Raw genomic sequence first — 20,953 nt, 5'->3', positions numbered from 1 at the left:
ATACCCACTCTGTCAAGATTAAGGCTGTGTCCGTCCATGAACGAAAGATGCCTATATCCAGAACCGCTGGTGTATAGTGCAAATATAATCGCCCAATGTCATTCATTCCATTTATGGATATGCATACAGCCGTTTCAGGCATTTGGCAATCATCAGTGCAGTGTATGGAAAAATCATGACTTTTACAGAGTGTAGTTTGAATTCAACATAATCACAAAATCAACAAAAACAGCAAGGCAACTCACAAAGCGACACTAAACTCTGGTTTAAAGAACAAAAAAAAATCCAAAATGTGTTATAAACTTTAAATATATCTGCTATTGCTTTCCGCCACTTTCAAATCTCCAAATTCCTTTTTTTTTTTTTGCTGCAATTTCCTGTAAGGCCTCGTACACACGGACGGACTGTCCGCTGAAAACGGTCCGCCAGACCGTTTTCAGCGGACATGTCCGCTCGGAGATTTCGGTCTGATGGTTGTACACACCATCAAACCGAAATCCGCGCGGACAGACAGTGCGGTGACGTGGCCGCACCGTCGCCGCGGCGACGTGCGCGACCCTGGAAGGTCAATGCTTCCACACATGCGTCGAATCACTTCCACGCATGCAAGGGATGGCGGCCCAGTGGACATGTGCGGTAAGTCGTACAGACGACCGAACATGTCCGACGGACAGGCTTCCAGCGGACATGTTTCTTAGCATGCTAAGAAACATTTGTCCGCTGGAAACCTGTCCGATCTGCCGGACATTTGTCCGGTCAGCCGTACACATGACCGAACATGTCTGCTGAAACTGGTCAGCGGACCAGTTTCAGCAGACATGTTCGGTCATGTGTACGAGGCCTTAGAGAGTGTTAGAGGGTGGCTACGCTTCACCATAGTCTCTCCATACTGTATGTAGGAACCTTCTCTTACTCATGCACTGTTGGTTCGGAACAAAAGAAGTCTGGGGAAAATTAAGAGGTTCTGGAGCTTATGGAGAATGTTACAAGAAGTCAGATAAACACACGATTTCATGAAATAGATTACATTGCCATTAGTGGATGTGTATGGTTTTGTTAATTTTTTGATTAGGATACGATTTTTTTAAAATTGTAATTTACCCAGAAGTCTTTTCTCCTTACAGGATTCACAATGTTCTTTTATCGGAGCACAAGAACCCAATAAAACTGCAGAGGATATAGGTTCCTGACAGAATGAACTTTGTTATGTTACCCGATTACGATTCACTTACCAAATACTGGTGGACTCACTGTACCCAACAACAGCATGGCAGCCCAGGGCCTTGGCGTGAGATTTAATCTCCTGTCGAATTTCGGCCCACCAGGCATCTCTGGTTTCTGGCTCATCTGGAGGAAGAGAAATGAGAAGCTAATTGCCACTGAGGAGCAGTTTCCCTCTAAGTATTTACATGTAGAGCCTGTAATAATCCTATGTTGTGCCCCAGAACATCTTAACTACATAAGATTTATACTGATTAAAGAGTGCGTTAATGAAACAAAACAAAACAAAAAAAAAAAACAGTAAAAAAGTTATATGGCCACGCTCAACAGGAAATTACAAATTTCTGATCTTATCCAAGTCAGTCTAAGGTATGGGAAACTTTTTTAGTTTATTACGAATTGTTTCGCCTTTACCACAAAAGTTCCTCTCAAAAATGTTTATCTCAGAGAAAACATAAATGACAACCTTTGGCCAGTTATGGATTCATGCAAAAATGATCTTAAGTTAGAAGGTATTTACCATTTTTTCATACGTTTAAAAAATAAGGCCTCCTGCACAATCTGCTTAAAAGAAATCCCACTTTAAGAGGCATTTTGATTATTATGTTTTTAGCCTGTAAAAGCAACTTAATGTTACTCTTTGCGTCTATGCACACAAAGATATTTGCAGGCTTATAAAAAGCAAAGCATTTACAGGCTGAAAAAAATCCCATTAAAAGTGAATTAAGGAGAAGACTGAAGAGCAGAAAAAAACGCTTGACACGCCTACGCACATGTAAATGCACCTAAACGGATTTAGGCACATTTGAGCATTACTGCATTGCAATGTCCAGAACAAATTATTATTCTGGCCAGTGGGATTCATTAGTGCTTAAACGCCTGTGCTTGCTCCACCCCACACTCCTGCACAGTAATGCTAGTGAGAAGGGGGCAAGCGGACATCTTGTTGCACTCAACAGAGTTTTAGATTTCACAGTTCTTTTTAACACAAAACAGAGCTTATATGCTCAAATACAGTATTTGGAAATCCAACGGACTGTTTACATGTTTAATTTTAAAAGCTGCAGCAAACCTTACATGCTTGCTAATGTGACAGAACACCTCCGATTTTTCACATTTCACATATTCTTTCACATTAGCAAGCATGCAAGGTCAGCAGGTTTGCTGCTGCTTTTAAAATTTAACATGTAAACAGTCCATCAGATTTACATATACTTAGCCAGATTCAGGTAGAGATACGACGGCGTATCAGTAGATACGCCGCCGTAACTCCGAATCTGCGCCATCGTATATTTAAGCGTATTCTCAAACTGAGATACGCTTAAATGTTGCTAAGATACGAGCGGCGTAAGTCTTCCTACGCCGTCGTATCATAGCTGTCTATTTATGCTGGCCGCTAGGGGCGTGTACGCTGATTTACGCCTAGAATATGTAAATCAGCGAGATATGCCTATTCACGAACGTACGCACGCAGCCAATGTTAAGTATGGACGTCGGAACCGCGTCAAATTTTTCAATTTTTACGTCGTTTGCGCAAGTCATCCGTGAATGGGGCTGGGTGTAATTTACGTTCACGTCAAAACCAATGAGTCTTTGCAGCGTAATTTGGAACATGCGCACAAGGGATACGTCCACGGACGGCGCATGCGCCGTTCGTTCAAAACGTCATTTACGTGGGGTCATGCTTTATTTACATAAAACACGCCCACCTCTTCACAATTTGAATTAGGCGCGCTTACGCCGGCACATTTACGCTACGCCGCCGTAACTTAGGACGCAAGTGCTTTGTGAATACAGCACTTGCCTCTCTAACTTGCGGCGGTGTAACACAAATTACATACGCTACGCCCGCATAACTTTAAGCCGCCGTACATGAATCTGGCTAATGGTATTTAAGCACATAAGCTCAGTTTTGTGTTGAAAATAACTGTGAAATCAAACTCTGGTGGGTGTAACAAGATTGGTCTTTTTTTTTGTCGATCCGAAAAATGATCCGATCCTTGACTCTGATCCGAGGATCGATCCGATCCGTGTGTTTTTTGATCCGTTACACCCCTAATATTTATAGTCATTGTTTTGCAATGGGGTTTTCAATAAGATCTGATACAGTGTATATAAAAAGTCTACATACAAATGTCAAGTTTCTGCAATGTAAAAAAAAATTTGACAAAGTTGAATAATTTCAGAACTTTTTCCACCTTTAATGTGATATATATAAAATGTACAACTTAATTGAAAAACAAACAAATCTTTTAGGGAGTTGCCTAAGTGTTTAAATAACTAAAATAACGTGGTTGCCCAAGTGTGCACACCCTCGTATAACTGGGGATGTAGCTGTATTTAGAATTAAGCAGTCACATTCAAATTCATGTTAAATAGGAGGACCTGCCATCATTTAAAGGGCCTCTGATTAACCCCAAATCTCTGCAGAGAGCTTCCAAAGCATCAGAGGGATCTCATTGTTAAAAGGTATTAGTCAGGAGAAGGGTACAAAAGAATTTCCAAGGCATTAGGTATACCATGGAACACAGTGAAGACAGTCATCAAGTGGAGAACATATGGCACAACAGTGACATTAGCAAGAACTTGACGCTCCTCCAAAATTGATGAAAAGATGAGAAGAAAACTGGTCAAGGGGGCTGCCAAGAGGCCTACAACATTAAAGAGCTGCAGAAATATCTGGCAAGTACTGACTGTGTGGTACATGTGACAACAATCTCCTATATTGTTCATATTTCTGGGCTATGGGGTAGAGTGGCAAGACAGAAGCCTTTTCCTCCAGAGAAAAATATCCAAGCCTGGCTAAATTTTGCAAAAAACATCTTGCAAAAATCTGAAGTCTTTCAAAAGCATGTGGGAAAATGTGTTATGGTCTGATGAAACCAAAGTTGAAATTTTTGCCCATAATTCCAAAAGATATGTTTGGTGCAAAAACAACACTGCACATCACAAACAGAACATCATGCCCATAGTATAGCATGGCGGTGGCAGCATCATGCTTTGGGGCTGTCTTTCTTCAGATGGGACAGGGGCCTTTGTCAAGGTAGAGGGAATTATGAACAGTTCCGGATACCAGTCAATATTGGCACAAAACCTTCAGGCTTCTGCTAGAAACTGAACATGAAGAGGAACTTCATCTTTCAACGACCCAAAGCATACATCCAAATTAACAAAGGAATGGCTTCACCAGAAGAAGGTTAAAGTTTTGGAATGGCCCAGCCAGAGTCCAGATCAGATTAAAAATCTGTGGGGTGATCGGAAGAGGGCTGTGCACAGGAGATGCCCTCACAATCTGACACATTTGGAGTGTTTTTTCAAAGAAGAGTGGGCAAAAATTGGCAAGTCAAGATGTGCCATGCTGATAGGCTTATATACCCAAAAAGACTGAGTGCTGTAATAAAATCAAAAGGTGCTTTAACAAAGTATTAGTTTAAGGGTGTGCACACTTATGCAACCATATTATTTTTATTTTTACTTCTTTCCAACTAAAAGATTTCAGTTAGTTGTTCAATTGAGTTGTACAGCTTATAGGTCACATTAAAGGTGGAAACAGTTCTGAAATTATTTATTTTTGTGTCATTTTTTTACATCACAGAAACCTGACATTTTAAAAGAGGTGTATAGATTTTCTATATCCACTGTAGGTGTGATGGTCATGCGTACACAAACTTTTGGCCATAAAATATAAATTTGTGTTTTAGACACACAGTACTTGGTGCCTGCATCTGTCTAATTGGGAACATGTCAACTTACCAAGGGTTTAGATTAGAAATTCACAATTTTTTTAGGACTTATATTCCTAAATACAGTAAAACACAGTACATTTTTAATTTAGCCAATGTTACAATTTCTTTACTATATACTGGTGAGGTGGATATTCAGCAGCTAGATTTGCTGTTTTTATTGGTTAAAAACGTCACAGCTTCTGTTGTTTTTGCGGCTCTTTAATACTTTTCCACTGTTCCTTGAAAATGTTATAGTGAATTTTTTGGGATATTGGAGAAGTATAAACAGCTTCAAATATATTGCATGAGAGAAATAGGTAGTCTGCCACCAACGACTCTGAAAATGACAGATGCCTGGTCCTCATAATGGCTTTAATACTTTGAGACTTGGGCCCTGGAACATGTCTGCAATCAGACATATTTCCTTGAATAGCATGCTTGCTCTTGTTAAAAGGGACCATTGCCACCTTGCCCATTCTGCGAAAAGTGATACTGATGTATAAAGCACCCCCAACCACCTTACTTACCTCTCCAGTGGTCCCACACTGCTCCCGCCGCTTCTTTGACCACCCTTGTAAATTAATCTGTACTTCTGGGTCTGGGGAGCGTGTGACCTCCTTCCCAATGTAGTGCTCAGGTCTAGGAGCCTATCTCTAAGCCTGGGAACTGTCACTGCTCCCTCTGACCTTCAACACTGGACATATTGAAGTGGCTGCAACAGAAGAAGGAGCGCTGGAGCTATAAATCTAAGCTGTTGGGGAGCTGGGTTGTACACAAACAATGAATAACATATTTGACAATGGCTCTAAGATTTAAAGCCAGAGGCAGCCAAGTGACAAGCATTTTCTGGCAGTCACATATTCCTCTCAGCAAGTTTCCTTTACAGGGCGTGAATTCTTGCAGTCACATAAACACCATCCACATTTTCAAGCCTATGCGGCTTAACAAAATGATGGGAAAAGGCCATGTGAGTCAAAGGCAGCACGGAGTACTGCAAGAAAAAAAATTGTATCTTCCACTGTGAGTGTATAGAAGAAAAAAAGAAAATATTACAAAATAATACCATTTGCCACATAGCATGCAGAATGGACAGAGGACAGATAGGCCCAGCCATGTTTTTTCCCAGATATCAGCAGATGTATGTGAGCACACAGCACCCTTAATATCTGTGCTTGAGGTGAGTGGTAAAAGTGTGCAAAATAAAGTCTGAAAACTTACCCACCTCATCATTTAAACACCAAAGTTATAAGCTAGCTCCATACAACAACCTAAATATACACATGAAATACATATATGTGCACTTCCTTTAATGTCAAAAGATCTGTGAAACTCTTCAGCTGGTCTTGTGATCCCGGAAGACATACGTAGGCAGGCGCTAGAGCCTAAATTGTTTTCTCTGTGTGAAGGTACATAAAAGTGGTAGTGTGCTGTACCAAAGGTTTGGGATTCCAAGTATATTTGTTTAAGCACGTGCACTAAATAGACAGGAAGGTGAAGGTGTTTCCTCCACCGCCCTGTCACAAGACTAGCAGAAGTTGTAGGGAGATGATGAGCACCACACCGAAGGTTTAGGAGTCCCAAGCATACTTATTTCATCACATAAATTCAAAGACAATGCATTGTTAAAGCTACAAGGTTCCCCCTTTATCAACAACTAAACTTCTGGTTTTAATGGACTTATAGGTGAACAGAGACTTACATCAGGTCAGAAATAAAATGTACCCCATATTCCTAAAACTTCAGGAGCCGTTTGTGATGGGTGAACTAGCCACTAAAGCATACTTCTGAAAAAATGGGGCTATTTTTTTTTTTTCTGTGTTGATTTAATCCTCTTGATTTATAAATATAAGGACAAACCAACAGTCAAAAGGTTGTTTTCATGGTTTTAACTAGATATTAGTGTAGTTATATTCCCGGTGTTGTTTATTTGCCTCACCTTGTAATGATGAGCTCACAAGTTGTGGCTACAGTTTGTAAGTATCATGACTGATCAACTTTTTTTTTTTTTGCCTTTGAAATTTATTGCCATTGGCAATATATTTTGCAGTGTGTAGTCAATTTAAAGCATTCCCATTTCCGTTTTGTGTTCTTTTGGGACAACATTCCTTTTCATTTAAAATTTTGGAGAGTAGCCCTCAGCCTTGGAAAATGTGCTCTCTTAACCACTTGCCGACTGGCTCACGTCAATATATGTTGTCAGAAAAGCTCTCCTGCGCAAACTGGGGTACCTGTATGTCAGTCCGTAAAAGCAGGATAGCAGGAGCATGCCCATGGACTCGATGTCTGCTGGCAGCCCGTGATCGCAGCGAAGAGAGGAAGAATGGGGAACTGCCTGTGTAAACAAGGCATTCCCCCATTCTGCCTAGTGACATGACAGGGATCTACTGAGGTCAGATTTGTCTGCCACAATGTTGCTGTCCTGCTAAAAATACCACCAAAAGAAAGCTCTATTTGTGGGAAAAAGAGGAAATCAATTTTGTTTGGGTACAACGTCGCACGACCGCGCAATTGGCCAGTTAAAGCGAAGCGGTGTCGTATCACAAAAAATGCTCTGGTCATTAAGGGGGCAAATTCTTCAATGGCTGAAGTGGTTAAAATGAGGTGTTTTCATCTTTCCAATTTGTGTTTGTTGTTTACAGCTTACAGTAAATTAAATCATTTAAAGGAGGAGTACAACCAAAGTTGGCAGTCACCTGATCTCTGCTCAGGGAGCTGTGAGAAAGGAGCAATCAATGGTGTTTGATTGCTCAGTTCTCAGTGTTAAAGCTGGCAGCGACAGATGCAGCATCGGAGCGATCCACCTAGGTAAGTTTGATTCAAGAAAAATAAAAAATCCCCATACATCTCTTTTACGGATCACTGCTTTATTAATAATCTCTGCATTGTTTGAGAATAACAGGTCGAGAAGAGCATCATTTCTAGTTGGGGCATCTATGAACTGTACCAGAAAATTGTTGTAATAGATTTATAAATTTCCACTTTTACTGTTTTAGCAGTGCCATTACTCTTGTCTATTTCCAGGTACATAACATTATTATGACTGTCGCAGCCCTTTCTTTCTGTGCAAGGAGGCGAGTATCAAACCTCCTCATTAACCACAAAACGACGTACCCGTATATCATTTTGAGAAAGTGCTTGTACCGGGGTGATGCCTGCAGCGGTAAAGGTATCGTTTTTTAGAGCTGACGGTCGGCTTTCAGGTGATAAATGATGTGGCTAAAATGATGCCCCTCTCGCTGCCTTCCGGCACTCCACCTAGGTCTCCTGTTCTACCAGGAGGCCAGAGCGACCAGCTGGCACGTCCACTGGCTTGCCACAGTCCCGAACAAAGCCAAAATCGGCTTAGATTGGGTCTCCAAAGTAGTAACCCGGAAGTGACTTCACAACTTCATTCACGGTTTAATAGGCTGCCAACGGCACGGATTTAAAAAAAATCCAGAGTATTCTAAAATGCAGATATTGGCGTTTTAAATACTTTTAAGTGCAGTGGAGGGGTTTGGGATCTTTTAGACCCACAGATCCCTCCATAAAGAGTACCTATCACTTGAGCCTATTACTGTCACAGGGATGTTTACATTCCTTGTGACAGCAATAAAAGTAATCATATTTTTATTGTAATGTAATAAAATAAATGAGAATTTTTTTTTAAAGCGCCCCTGTCCCATGCGCACCAAAGAAAACGCATACGTAAGTCACGCTCGCAAATGTAAACAGTGTTCAAATCACATGTGAGGTATTGCCGCAATCGTCAGAGTGGGAGCAATAATTCTAGCAAAAGACCTCCTTTAACCACTTAAGCCCCGGACCATATTGCTGGTCAATGACCGGGCCACTTTTTGCGATTTGGCACTGCGTCGCTTTAACTGACAATTGCCTGGTCGTGCGACGTGGCTCCCAAACAAAATTGGCGTCCTTTTTTTCCCACAAATAGAGCTTTCTTTTGGTGGTATTTGATCACCTTTGCGGTTTTTAGTTTTTGCGCTATACACAAAAATAGAGCGACAATCTTGAAAAAAAAAATAATGAATATTTTTTACTTTTTGCTATAATAAATATCCCCCAAAAATATATATAAAAAACATTTTTTTTCCTCAGTTTAGGCCGATACTTATTCTTCTACATATTTTTCATAAAAAAAAAATCGCAATAAGCGTTTATTGATTGGTTTGCGCAAAAGTTATAGCGTTTACAAAATGGGGGGATAGTTTTATGGCATTTTTATTAATATTTTTTTTTTAACTAGTAATGGCGGCGATCAGCGATTTTTATCGGTACTGCGACATTATGGCGGACACTTTTGACACATTTTTGGGACCATTGGCATTTTTATAGCGATCAGTGCTATAAAAATGCATTGATTACTATAAAAATGCCACTGGCAGGGAAGGGGTTAACACTAGGGGGCGAGGAAGGGGTTAAGTATGTTCCCTGGGTGTGTTCAAACTGAAGGGGGGGTGGACTGACTTGGGGAAATGACTGATCGCTGTTCATACATTGTATGAACAGACGATCAGGCATTTCTCCCCCTGACAGGACCAGGAGTTGTTTGTTTACACACACAGCTCCCGTTTCTCGCTCGATCGCGAGTTCCCAGCGGTGATCGCGCCCCTATTGGCTGAACGCCGAGATGACGTAGATCTACATGATCTCGCCCAGCAGAGCAACCTGCCGCCATATAACTGCGGCGGCTGGTCGGCAAGCAGTTAAACTGGTAACCGTTAAAAATGTTTAAAGTGTCACTTGCGGAGATTTTTAAGTACTGTAGTTGGTCGCCATTCCACGAGTTTGCACAATTTTAAACCGTAACATGTTATCTACTTCAACGTCACATAATTTTTCGCAATATACAAAAAAATTGAGCTAACTTTACTGTTTATTTTTTTTTTTTATTCAGTGAAGTGTATTTTTTCCCAAAAAATTGCGTTTGTGAGGCCGCTGCACAAATATTGTGTGACATAAAATAGTGCAAAGACCACCATTTTATTCTCCAGTCTTTTCTAATTATATATAATGTTTGGGGGGGGGGGTGTTCCAAGTAATGTTCAAGAAAAAAATACTGCATTTAACTTAAACAACAAATGTCAGAAATAGGTTTGGTCCTGAATTAGTAAACACTGATTGGTCAAAAAAAAAAAAAACTCCACAGGCTTCATTTTGGTGTGCGTCTGTCAGGCAGCTGCATGGCTTCTCTCAGTGGGAGCATCCATGGCTGTCTTTTCCTCTCATCTCCTATACCCTCTGCGCTTCATCCTGAGTGAAAAATGGCCTCAGGTGTGACGGTATCTGACTGTGCCATTACAATATTCAATACTATGAAGCTGCACAAATAATGACTCTCAGGCCCCGTACACACGGCCGAGGAACTCGACGTGCCAAACACGTCGAGTTCCTCGTCGAGTTCTGGGATGAAGCCGCCGAGGAGCTCGGCGGGCCGCCTTCTCCCATAGAACAACGAGAAAATAGAGAACATGTTCTCTATTTTCTCGACGAGCTCCTCGGCGGCTCCATCGAGCCAAAAGTGTACAGACGACAGAGTTTCTCGGCAGAATCCGGGTTTTGACCGAGTTTCTCTGTGAATTCTGCCGAGAAACTCTGTCGTGTGTACGAGGCCTTACTCTGATTGGTCTAAGGTTATCAGTGGTGTACCCCAAGGTTCAGTGTTGGGACCCTTACTTTTTAATATCTTTATAAATGATATTGGATCTGGGATTAAAAGTACCATTTCTGTCTTTGCAGATGACACCAAGCTATGCAGTGGAATAACGTCCTTACAGGATGTCTCCAATTTAAAAGCCAACCTCAATGCTCTGTCTGAGCTACTAAGTGGCAAATTATGTTTAATGTTGATGAATGTAAAGTTATGCACTTAGGGGCTAAGAATATGCATGCATCATACATACTAGGGTGAGTACAACTGGGGGAAACAATAGTGGAGAAGGGTCTGGAGGTTTTGGTACATCACAAGCTCAATAATAGCATGCAATGCCAAGCTGCGGTTTCCAAAGCAAGCAAAGTCCCTTCTGGTATTAAGAGGTGTGGACTGCAGAGAGCAAGACATCATTTTGCCCCTGTACAAATAATTAGTAAGACCTCATCTGGAATATGCAGTTCCAGTTCTCAACAAGGACACCGGGGAACTGGAGAAAGTGCAGAGAAGGGCAACCCAACTGATAAGAGGCATGGAGGAGCTCAGCTATGAGAAAAGATTAGAGGAACTGAATCTATTCCCTCTTGAGAAGAGGCGATTAAAGCGGATGTCCTCTGAAAATAAAAATATTAAAAGCCAGCAGCTACAAAATACTGCAGCTGTTGACTTTTAATATCAGCACACTTACCAGTCCTGGAGTCCAGCGCTGTCCGCAGCAGAGGACGAGCGATCGCTCGTCACTCTGCTGCCCCCACCGCCATCCTCGTGAGGGAACCATGAAGTAAAGCGTTCCGGCTTCACTGCCCGGTTCCCTACGGCACATGCGGACCATAGAGATTTCCGGCAGGCCAGATGGTCCCCGGAGTCTCTTGAATCGTTCGGAGGCCGGGTGCGATGTTATAACGTCACGCCCTGGCCCCTGCATTTGAAAAAATGCCGTCGCTTAGGCTGGGAAGCTGAGATCTTTTTTGTTTTTTGATTTCAGGTTTCCAAACCTAGAGGTGAGATCTGGGGACTTATTGACCCACAGATCTCACTGTAAAGAGGACCTGTCGAGCACTACATTCCTTGTAATAGGCATAAAAGTGATCACTTTTTTTTTTTTTAAGAGAAAGTGTCAAAATCGAAAAATAAAAATAAAATTAACAGTAATTTTTTTTTAAAGCGCTCCTGTCCCCGCATGCTTGCTCGCAGAAGCGAACGCATACCTAAGTCACGCCCACATATGTAAACGGCATTCAAGCCACACATGTGAGGTATCGCCGCAAACGTTGAGACCAATAATTCGAGCACTAGACCTCCTCTCTAACCCAAAACATGTAACCTAAAAAAAAAAAAACTAAAGTGAACGCCTATGGGGATTTTGGCGCTGTTCCGCATGTGCAATTTTGAGGCATGACATGGTAGGCATCTATTTACTCTTAACAACCGCTTTCACATTATACAAAAATATTGGGCTAACTTTACTTTTTTTTTTTTATGCATGAACTTGTTTTTCTTCCAAAAAAGACACGTTCCAAAAATTGCTGTGCAAATACCGTGCAAGGTAAAAAGTTGCAATGACCGCCATCTTATTCTCTAGGGTCTCTGCTAAAAATATATATATAATAATGTTTGGGGGTTCTGTGTAATTTTCTAGCAAACAAATTATGATTTTTACATGTAGGAAAGAAATGTCACAATTGGCCTGTGTAGCAAGTGGATGTGGATGCCCACATTTAGTATATTATGGCAATTTCACTCAATGATGCTGTGACCCTTATCTGACTGAATTTGTGGGGTCTTATGGACAGGTTGTAGACATTCAGGTGGCTGAAGCCTCTCTTAACCTCTACAGTCCTTCCCATCAAAATGACATGTTCATTGCAGTCTCAACTTCCTTTTGTTTTGCGTTTTTAATATGGAAGTCCTATTGGCAGATACGCATTATTAAAATAACAAAAGTAAATTTTTTTATAAAAACTCCAATATTTAAAGGCTAAGTTCACCTTTTTTTTTTTTAATGCAGCTGCCCTATGTACCAATATACCAGTAATGTACCTCTTTTGCACACACATACAAGTTTTCTACAGATCACTTCAGAATTTTCCTGGTAGACAGAGGACATTTTTCCCACATGAAAAAACAGACGACAAATGCAGTAACAAATTTACAAAAATGTCCTATGAGCTACTTTGCCAGGTGGAGCGCAACCCATTGAAAAACTAGCCAAAAAGGATGCAACTCTAGGTGTGAATGGGGCCTGAAAGCGAAATCGGTGCATTTACAGAACAACAATAAGGCTCCATTCACATCTGTATTTTTCCAAATGCATGGAAAACTGCACAGAAAATGTGTGCTTTGCCATGAGTTTCATAAATGCTGCAAATGTGCATCATTTGTGTTGTCACCACATGTTAAAGGCTCCCCAATGAAGCAAACACACTGTAAACTTCAGTAACGCACCATGCGCAACTCCGGGAATGGTATTGGAGCTTCTCTGGGGCGATTGTTGTGCGTAAGGCAGTGTATTCAAGTGAATGGGCTGCCCTATGCGTGACAAGTGAAAACACTCCAAAAACACACAAAACAAAGGCATGCTGGAATGTGAATTTTTGTGAGGTGGAGATGTGAATGAGGCCTCATGACTGAGTGTCTTCGTCCACTCCCTCCTATGTACTTGTATAAAGATGGGATATATTTGTACAATCAGATTGCATAATCTCTGTACAATTTCCTTTAGATTTACCAGAACTATGGAATTAGAGGACACACCTGAACAATCCATTCAAATTTGTAGCAAATCAGGCAGGGCCTTGTACTAATTAGCTGATGGGAGATCTAAAGGAGATTGTACAATCAGATTGTATGGAAAGTGGATGGAAGGTGGTATTGTAATGAGGGAGGTGTGGTCCACAGTGGTGAACACGCTCTCTTCTGTGATGCAACACGGAAGTGATGGCTTCTGGGAGATGACCCAACAGAAAGTGAATGCTGACACAAGCTACAGGAAGTGATGTAATCTGAAAATCTATTCAAAGATACAAGACTGACAAGATTCTAAATATCATGTGAATGAGGCGAAAGAAAAGCACATTTGGAGGGCTGATCAGGAATGGCATTGGAAAATCCTTCTACTTATTATGAAAAGTGAAATTCTGCCCAAAGGATAAGGTGAACTTATCCTTTAACTTCGAAGTATGTACACCCATATGCAGTTTCACGCATAATTCTTTGGCACAATCACACTCTCTATCAACAAGGTCCTTTTTCACACTTGCTTTGAGATCACTTCTCACAGAGACAGACACCACTACCACCTTTACCTTTTACCCAGTCTCTCCGAGGGCATAGCCGGGAATATTAATAGCCCAATCGGGTAAAGAATGAAGCCAAAATTCAGCAATACCAATTAAACCATACTTCTCCTCATGACCAACGCTTTCAACACTTATTTTGCTTAGCAGACTTCTGACATTGGTGAAAAAATACTTTAACTAATGGTTGCATTTCGCACTTTTTTACTTGTTTTTTTGTAGTACAAACAGTACTACAGTGGAACCTTGGATTACGAGCATAATCCGCTCCAGGAGAATGCTTGTAATCCAAAGCACTCACATATCAAAGCAAGTTTCCTTATAGAAGACAATGGATAGGAAGATAATTTGTTCTGCATTGACTTCTATAGCATGCAATAGTGTTTGTGGCCAGAGGTGGCGGGGCACCGCAAAACCCCCGAAAATACTCAAGGACAGGTCAGCTGATCTCGAGAACTGAGAACTGAGTATTTTCAAGTGATTCCAAGTATTTTCGAACGGTTCCAAAAGTCACCGACACCCCCGCACCTCTGACCAAATGCGGTACTGCACACTCCATTAGCTTGAATTCTGCTCGTTTTGCGAAACACTCGCAAACCGAGTCAGGATTTCTTTTTTTTTTAAGTTGCTCGTCTTTCAAAACGCTTGTTAACTGCATTTTACTTGTTAAACCAAGGTTCCACTGTATAATTTCCAATGGTTGTTTGTAACATGGGAGCCTTCTTACATGCCATAGCCCTCCCCCCATTTCAGCCACCATTAGGGTCTAACCCTGTCTGCCTTATTATATCCTAATTCACCCCCCCCCCCCTCTCAGTCCTTGTTTAAATACTCCTCCAGCCTTCAACCTCGTACACACGACCAGTTTTCCCGGCAGGAAAACTGTCAGGAGAGCTTTTGGCCAGGAATCCCGGCCATGTGTATGCTCAAAAAAATAGAGAACCTGCTCTCTATTTTCCCGTCAGAGTGTTTCCTGCTGAGAAAACCGGTCGTCTGCATGCTTGCCTGAAGGGGAAATAAACCGTGCATGCTCGATAACAATTTGATGCATGCGCAGCAGCATAGAACGTAATTTAGCCGGCTCGTCGTAGTCTGACGTCACCGCTTTCTTGCCATTCAAAAGAACGGCGGGTCTTTTGTGTGGCCATGTGTATACATGGCTTTTTAAGGCAAGCTTGGCAGGAATCCCATCGGGAAAACTGACGGTTTTCAAACAAAGGATTCCTGGCCGTGTGTACAGGGTGTTCCCATATATCTTTCCCTCAGAAGAGCAGACCCCCTTCTATTTAGGTGCAAACTATTTTTAGCATATAGGTTGTATGACAGCCGGGTCATGCCAAGCCCCTCCCAGTAATTTATCAACCTTTTTCACCACATGCTGAACCCTGGCACCAGGCAGGCAGCAAATGGCCTTTTGGTTAAGGCCATCCTAGAGACAAATTCTTCAGTCAGTTCTTATGACTATAGAGTCCCCTATTACTGCTAACTGTCTAGGCCTACCTGTACTACTATCACCACCCCTACTATATGGGCTACTCTCCCAGCTGTTAAAGTGGTTGTATGGCTTTGTTTTTTTTTTAAATATCAAACATGTTATACTTACCTCCACTGTGCAGTTCGTTTTGCACAGAGTAGTCCCGATCCTCGTCTTCTGGGGTCCCTCGGTGGCTGTCTCGACTCCTCCCCGCAAGAGCAAACCCCTTCATGGGAAGCGCTCTCCCAAGGGAGTTAGCTTGCGGGCTCGCTCCTGTGATACAGCCGGCGGCTATAGCCACGTCATTGGATGTGATTGACAGTAGTGCAAGCCAATGGCTGCGCTGCTATCAATCTATCCAATCAACGGCCAGACTCCATGAAGAAGAGGACGCCGGGGGATGCGCACAGCAGGTGAACAAGCTCAGGTAAGTAAAACGGGGGGGGGGGGGCGCCATTGACAGGTGTTTTTTCACCTTAATGCATAGGATGACATCTAGGGCTTCCACCTCTGAGTTTGTCACCTCCATATCTTCACCCAACTTGGCAAATTTGGGGCTCAAACACAGGATTGGCCTTCCTTTTCTGTGATTCCCTTCCATTCCCTCTAACTGCATCAACTCTTCTTCCTACCTGATATTCTAGACTTACCAGCTCACACTCCACATCAACCACTAACCACCCGCTCAGCAAGCAAAAGACTCCTTTCAAGGTTGCCTGTTCCACTCAGTGTTTCAATTTGCTCATCCAAATCTCCAATGGTAGCTTCCAGAAGAGCAACCTGCTCACATTTGTAGCAGTGGTATTCATCCTGGAGCTGTTACTCCATTATATACATGCACTCATTATCCTAGTTAAAATATTATAATTACTTGCAGGAAATTTAAGATGTTACTTACTGGTTAGAAGACTCCCGTTTTAATCTCCAGTATTCAACTTCTGCTTTTTAACTTGCTACTTGGTTAAAATTTCACTTTGTCAAAGTTCCAGCAAGCAAAACAAAAGCCTGAGTTCTAGTGCAACATTCTAGTTTTCTTTTTACCTTCTACTAGTCTTGTGACAAGAAGATGAAAGTATGATCTCCACCCTCCTGTCTTTTTAGTCCATATTGTGAATAATTACACAGGCCAAAAGGATTCATAAAAAAATATTTGACAAGTAGAATAGTGCACATACGTGTCTATCAACCATGTGTTTAGCTGTTAGCTGGAGTTTTGCTTTAATAACTGCAGAATGCCTGCCAGTGAATCAGGCACCAGCTACTGGTTATGTCTGTGTATGGTTACAAGCAGCTGTATGTAAACTGACACGAGCCACACAATCCACAAGGGGGCACAATTGTAGCATTTGAACACTAAGGAGATACAGAGACACTAGTAAGAAATAGTGGAGGGGGTTGGGGGAAGAAGCGGGGTTGGGGGAAGAAGCGGGGTGGGTGGGTGGTCAGCAGACTACACAGGGTTCCCTCTCCTCTGGAGCAGCGGCATAAGCTGAGTGAGCCAGGTTTGGCAAGGCAGTTAGCAGACAGGAGCCACTGATGTGTAGATTGGTGCATGCTTGGGCTTGGTGATGGAACATACAGAAAACTATGGCAGCTCAGTGAAATGAGGACACAAAGAATCGTGCCTACCCCACATCCCACCATTTCTGCATAGACTAAAACACCAACAAGCTGTTGCTCAACTCATCTATAAAAGGTTACACAGGGAGGCTACATTGTGAAAACTAAAGAACAAAGATCATTTAAAGGTGAACCCTAAATTGTTGCTACAGGCAACAGATTCATTTTTCAAAACAAAGCCTCTAGGACTTGTCTAAAACAACTAAGGAAGCTCATAACACTAGACTAGATGTGGCGGGACACAGCATCATTGTCCATCTTCTCCAGGCATCATGAGTTCCAACAAGCACTAAAGCACAACACTAATTGTACCTATGAATAAAGATTCAAATATACAGGATCTAATTCTGGCACAGCCTTCAAGAATTTGGGATACAGGGTGAATTTTCCTCTTTTAAAGCTGAACGCCGGGTATATGCAAAAGATAAAAGCCTCTTGCACCCGAGAGTAAAAATGCCATGTTTTTTACCGATTTGAAATTAGATGCATTGCTGTCTACATAACAATGTATACAGCTGAGTAAAGATCAGTAATACAGCGTTGAGTACAGAGCCATAAAATAATTGCCTGCAGGTCATAACAGTGATTTTAGAAACTTTGCCCCCCCCCCCCCCAACCCCCAGTATGCATTTGGAGGTAAAAATTCAATAAAAGTCACATAAAATACTTCTCTCCCTACAACAGGCTTCCCATGATGCAATGCATTCACCTGGAAGCTAAGAGTGAAAAGTGAGCATGATCCTCGTGTTCAACTTTAAAGAACATTGCTTTACTATGTAATATATTTTTTAACTAAAGACCGAGAAAACTGGTCATCTGTATGCTTAACTGTAGGGGAAATAAACCGTGCATGCTCGATAACAATTCGATGCATGCGCGGCAGCATAGAATGTAATTTAGCCGGCTCGTCGTAGTCTTTGACGTCACCGCGTTATTGCCATTCAAAAGAACGGCGGGTCTTTTGTGTGGCCGTGTGTATACATGGCTTTTAAAGGCAAGCTTGGCATGAATCCCGTCGGGAAAACTGACAGTTTTCAAACAGACGGGATTCCCGGCCGTGTGTACAGGGCGTTCCCATATATCTCTCTCAGAAGAGCAGACCCCCCCTTCTATTTAGGTGCAAACTATTTTTAGCATATATGTTGTATCCCCTCTCTAGCCATGGATTCAGTTCTATAATCTCCCAGTCTTTCCTGAGTTGCACAGGCAATATTCAGAGAATATCACCTTGTGTTCGTGTTCAACTTTAAAGAACATTGCTTTACTATGTAATATATTTTTTAACTAAAATGTTTACATACACATTAATTCTGCAGCAACCCACCAAACACTAAAAAAGAGGATTTCCATACTATGGAGTACAGTACAGGACACAGGCAAATTGTATATTTATATAGCCTTGTACCTTCAAGTGAACGGAAACTGGAAAGCTTTTGAAGAAACGTCCACTGGGCTCCTCCCTTATAGCCCTACCCCACTCCCAGAGTCCTCAGTTTTGTAGTAAGCAAAGCAGGGTACCCAAGGAACAGAAGAGAGAGTGGACTGTGCCCTGTACTGGACTGGATATATGGAATTTACAAGTCAAAATTCCTCTTAACTTAATTGTACAGTACAGAACACAGGTAAAGTATTGATAGACCCTGGGACACTACCAAGAAATAATTTAGAAGGGTGGGAAACAACTAGACAAACAGAAATGTGCCAACAGGTCTGACAGAAAGCTGTATCCACAAAGGATTGGACATTCACCTTGTAGAACTTTGAAAAATAATGAACAGAGGACCAGGTGGCGGCCTTGCACAGCTGGGTTACAGAGGCCTGGTACCGAACTACCCAGGAAGCTTCCACTAACCTGGTGAAATGGGTGTGTACTCAGGAGGATATTTGTCATTAAGTATAAGCTCTTTCGATCAGATTTATTATCCATTGAATGATTGTGGACTTAGAAACAAAGTGTCCTTTGCATGATTTTGAGGACACAACAAATAGACTACATCCAGGCAATGAAGAGAGGATTACTTTCGATTTTTTTGGAGCGGGGAATAAGGATGGTAGGGCTATACCTTCATTGAGGTTAAAAAATGATACCACCCTGGAAAGAAACCTTGTATTTTGTGAAGTATGAGGAACAGCTCCTTACGGCAGAAAGCCACCAAATAAGACACACGTCTGACAGACATGGTAGCTGCAAAAAAGGCAAATTTGCAGAAGAGGTTATCTAAGGAAATATTACTCATAGGTTCAAAGGGTGGTTTCTGCAGAGCAGAAAGAATCAATGTGAGATCCCAAGAAAGCACAGGGTGCTGCAAAACAGGTTTAACGACAGATATACAGTACTAAGATACACAGAAATGTTTAAAACGGAGAGCTAAGCCCCAAGTCTTTCAAAGAGAATTGACAAGGCCAATGCCAAAATCTGATCAAGACCCAATGCCGTTAAAGCAAGAGACAAAGCAAGATGCAATAGAGAGCCTTGACATAGTAGATATTGACTGTTGCAAAAAGGCCAGATTTTTTGCTCAATGTTTTTAAGCAGACAAGGCAGAATTAGCACTGGAGGGAAGATGTAGACTAGCTTGAACTCAGACCAAAGAATAATCAAGGCATCTGAGGCCAGCGTTAGAGGATCCTTAGTCCTAGCTACAAATATAGGTAGTTTGCTGTTGAATTTTGGGGCTAGAATGTCTACATTCAGAGTCTCCCATTTCTTACATATCAGATGGAAAATGTCTGTGTAAAAGCCCATTCCCCTCGATCCAGGTGCTGGTGGCTGCTTTCCAGTTGGTCACCCCTGAAATGTGGAATGCAGAGGAGATCGCTGGACAGTGAGTTTCCAATCCATGAGATTAACTGGATTGCTTCCTTCAAGGCTGTAAGACTCCTGGTGCCCCCTTGGTGGTCGACATAAACCACAGCCAAGGAATTGTCTGACTGCACTCTGAGTGTTCTCACAGAAGGTAGATCCAGGGTTGCAGAGCTTGGCTTCCACAGGTGGCTATGTTTACTGGACCATGAGGGAATGGAAAATTCATAACCAGCCTCAAAGACTGGCATCTCTTGTTGTCACTTTCTAACGATAGGGAAGATAACATTTCCCTATTGTTAGGGTTGGGCTTGAGATCCACCAAGTTAAGGAATTTCTTGCTTGGCTGGACAGGAGCATGGGTAGGTCAAGAGAAAGAGCATGCTTGTTCCAGGTCAACAAGATGTGTTGGATAGGCCAAAGGATAGTGCAACAATCTGGAAGTGATGGCCTGCTGGTCCTGCGGTCCCGGAGCTTCGGACCGGGTCGCGGGAGCGTGCGCCCGCGACCCACAGCTGGGTACTAGTACAGGACGTACCTGTACATACATGTGCCCAGCCGTGCCATTCTGACGACGTATATGTGCAGGAGGCGGTCCTTAAGTGGTTAATGGTAGCTTCAGCTGTCCAGACTTTAAATCACAAGATTCTGCAGGTGTGAATGGAGGTTAGGGCCATTCTGAAAATGTAATCTCATGACATGTTTTAGGGCATTCACAAAAAAATAAAAAATAAATTGCTGCAATTGCCATGTTGGTTGTTCATTGCCCTAGTCCAGTTACCTGCAGTTTGACATACTGAATTTGCAGCAACAGATAGTTGCATGGCGGGCCTGCCAAAGTAAAGAAAACCTTTAGGATTGTCTCAAACTTTCTATATGCAGAATCTTTAAAAAAAGGAACATCTTCAATAGTTACAGAGACGTTTAAGAGATGGCAGGATCAACCACAGGAATATACCACTTATTTGTGAACTCTGTTTTTACTGTATAGAGTTTAGAAAAGATTGTGGAAAGTGTGAAAATTCTTTCTGGAGTGATCTATTCGACATAGATTGCACATATTGTCTATATGTTCATCAACAGGGAATGTCTTGAAAGATTTGGTACATCTCTTGGTACCGAAAGGATAGGAGGCATTGCGTTTTTGAGCCCTGGGAAAAGATGTAT

The 20,953-nt window shown here is 42.0% G+C and overlaps 1 protein-coding gene across 1 annotated transcript in view; it reads right to left on the bottom strand.

Annotated features, from left to right (window-relative positions):
- C2CD5 (C2 calcium dependent domain containing 5) overlaps positions 1–20,953 on the bottom strand; it is a 151,900-nt gene that overhangs the window by 68,445 nt on the left and 62,502 nt on the right. Inside the window, 1 exon segment of the mRNA XM_040345428.1 lies at positions 1,233–1,347. Coding sequence (XP_040201362.1) covers positions 1,233–1,347 — 115 coding nt within the window.

Source organism: Rana temporaria, chromosome 3, assembly GCF_905171775.1.
Source record: "Rana temporaria chromosome 3, aRanTem1.1, whole genome shotgun sequence".
NCBI classification, from domain to species: Eukaryota; Metazoa; Chordata; class Amphibia; order Anura; family Ranidae; genus Rana; species Rana temporaria.
Note: the sequence above shows the minus strand (reverse complement) of the source record. Positions and strands in the feature narration are given on the sequence as shown.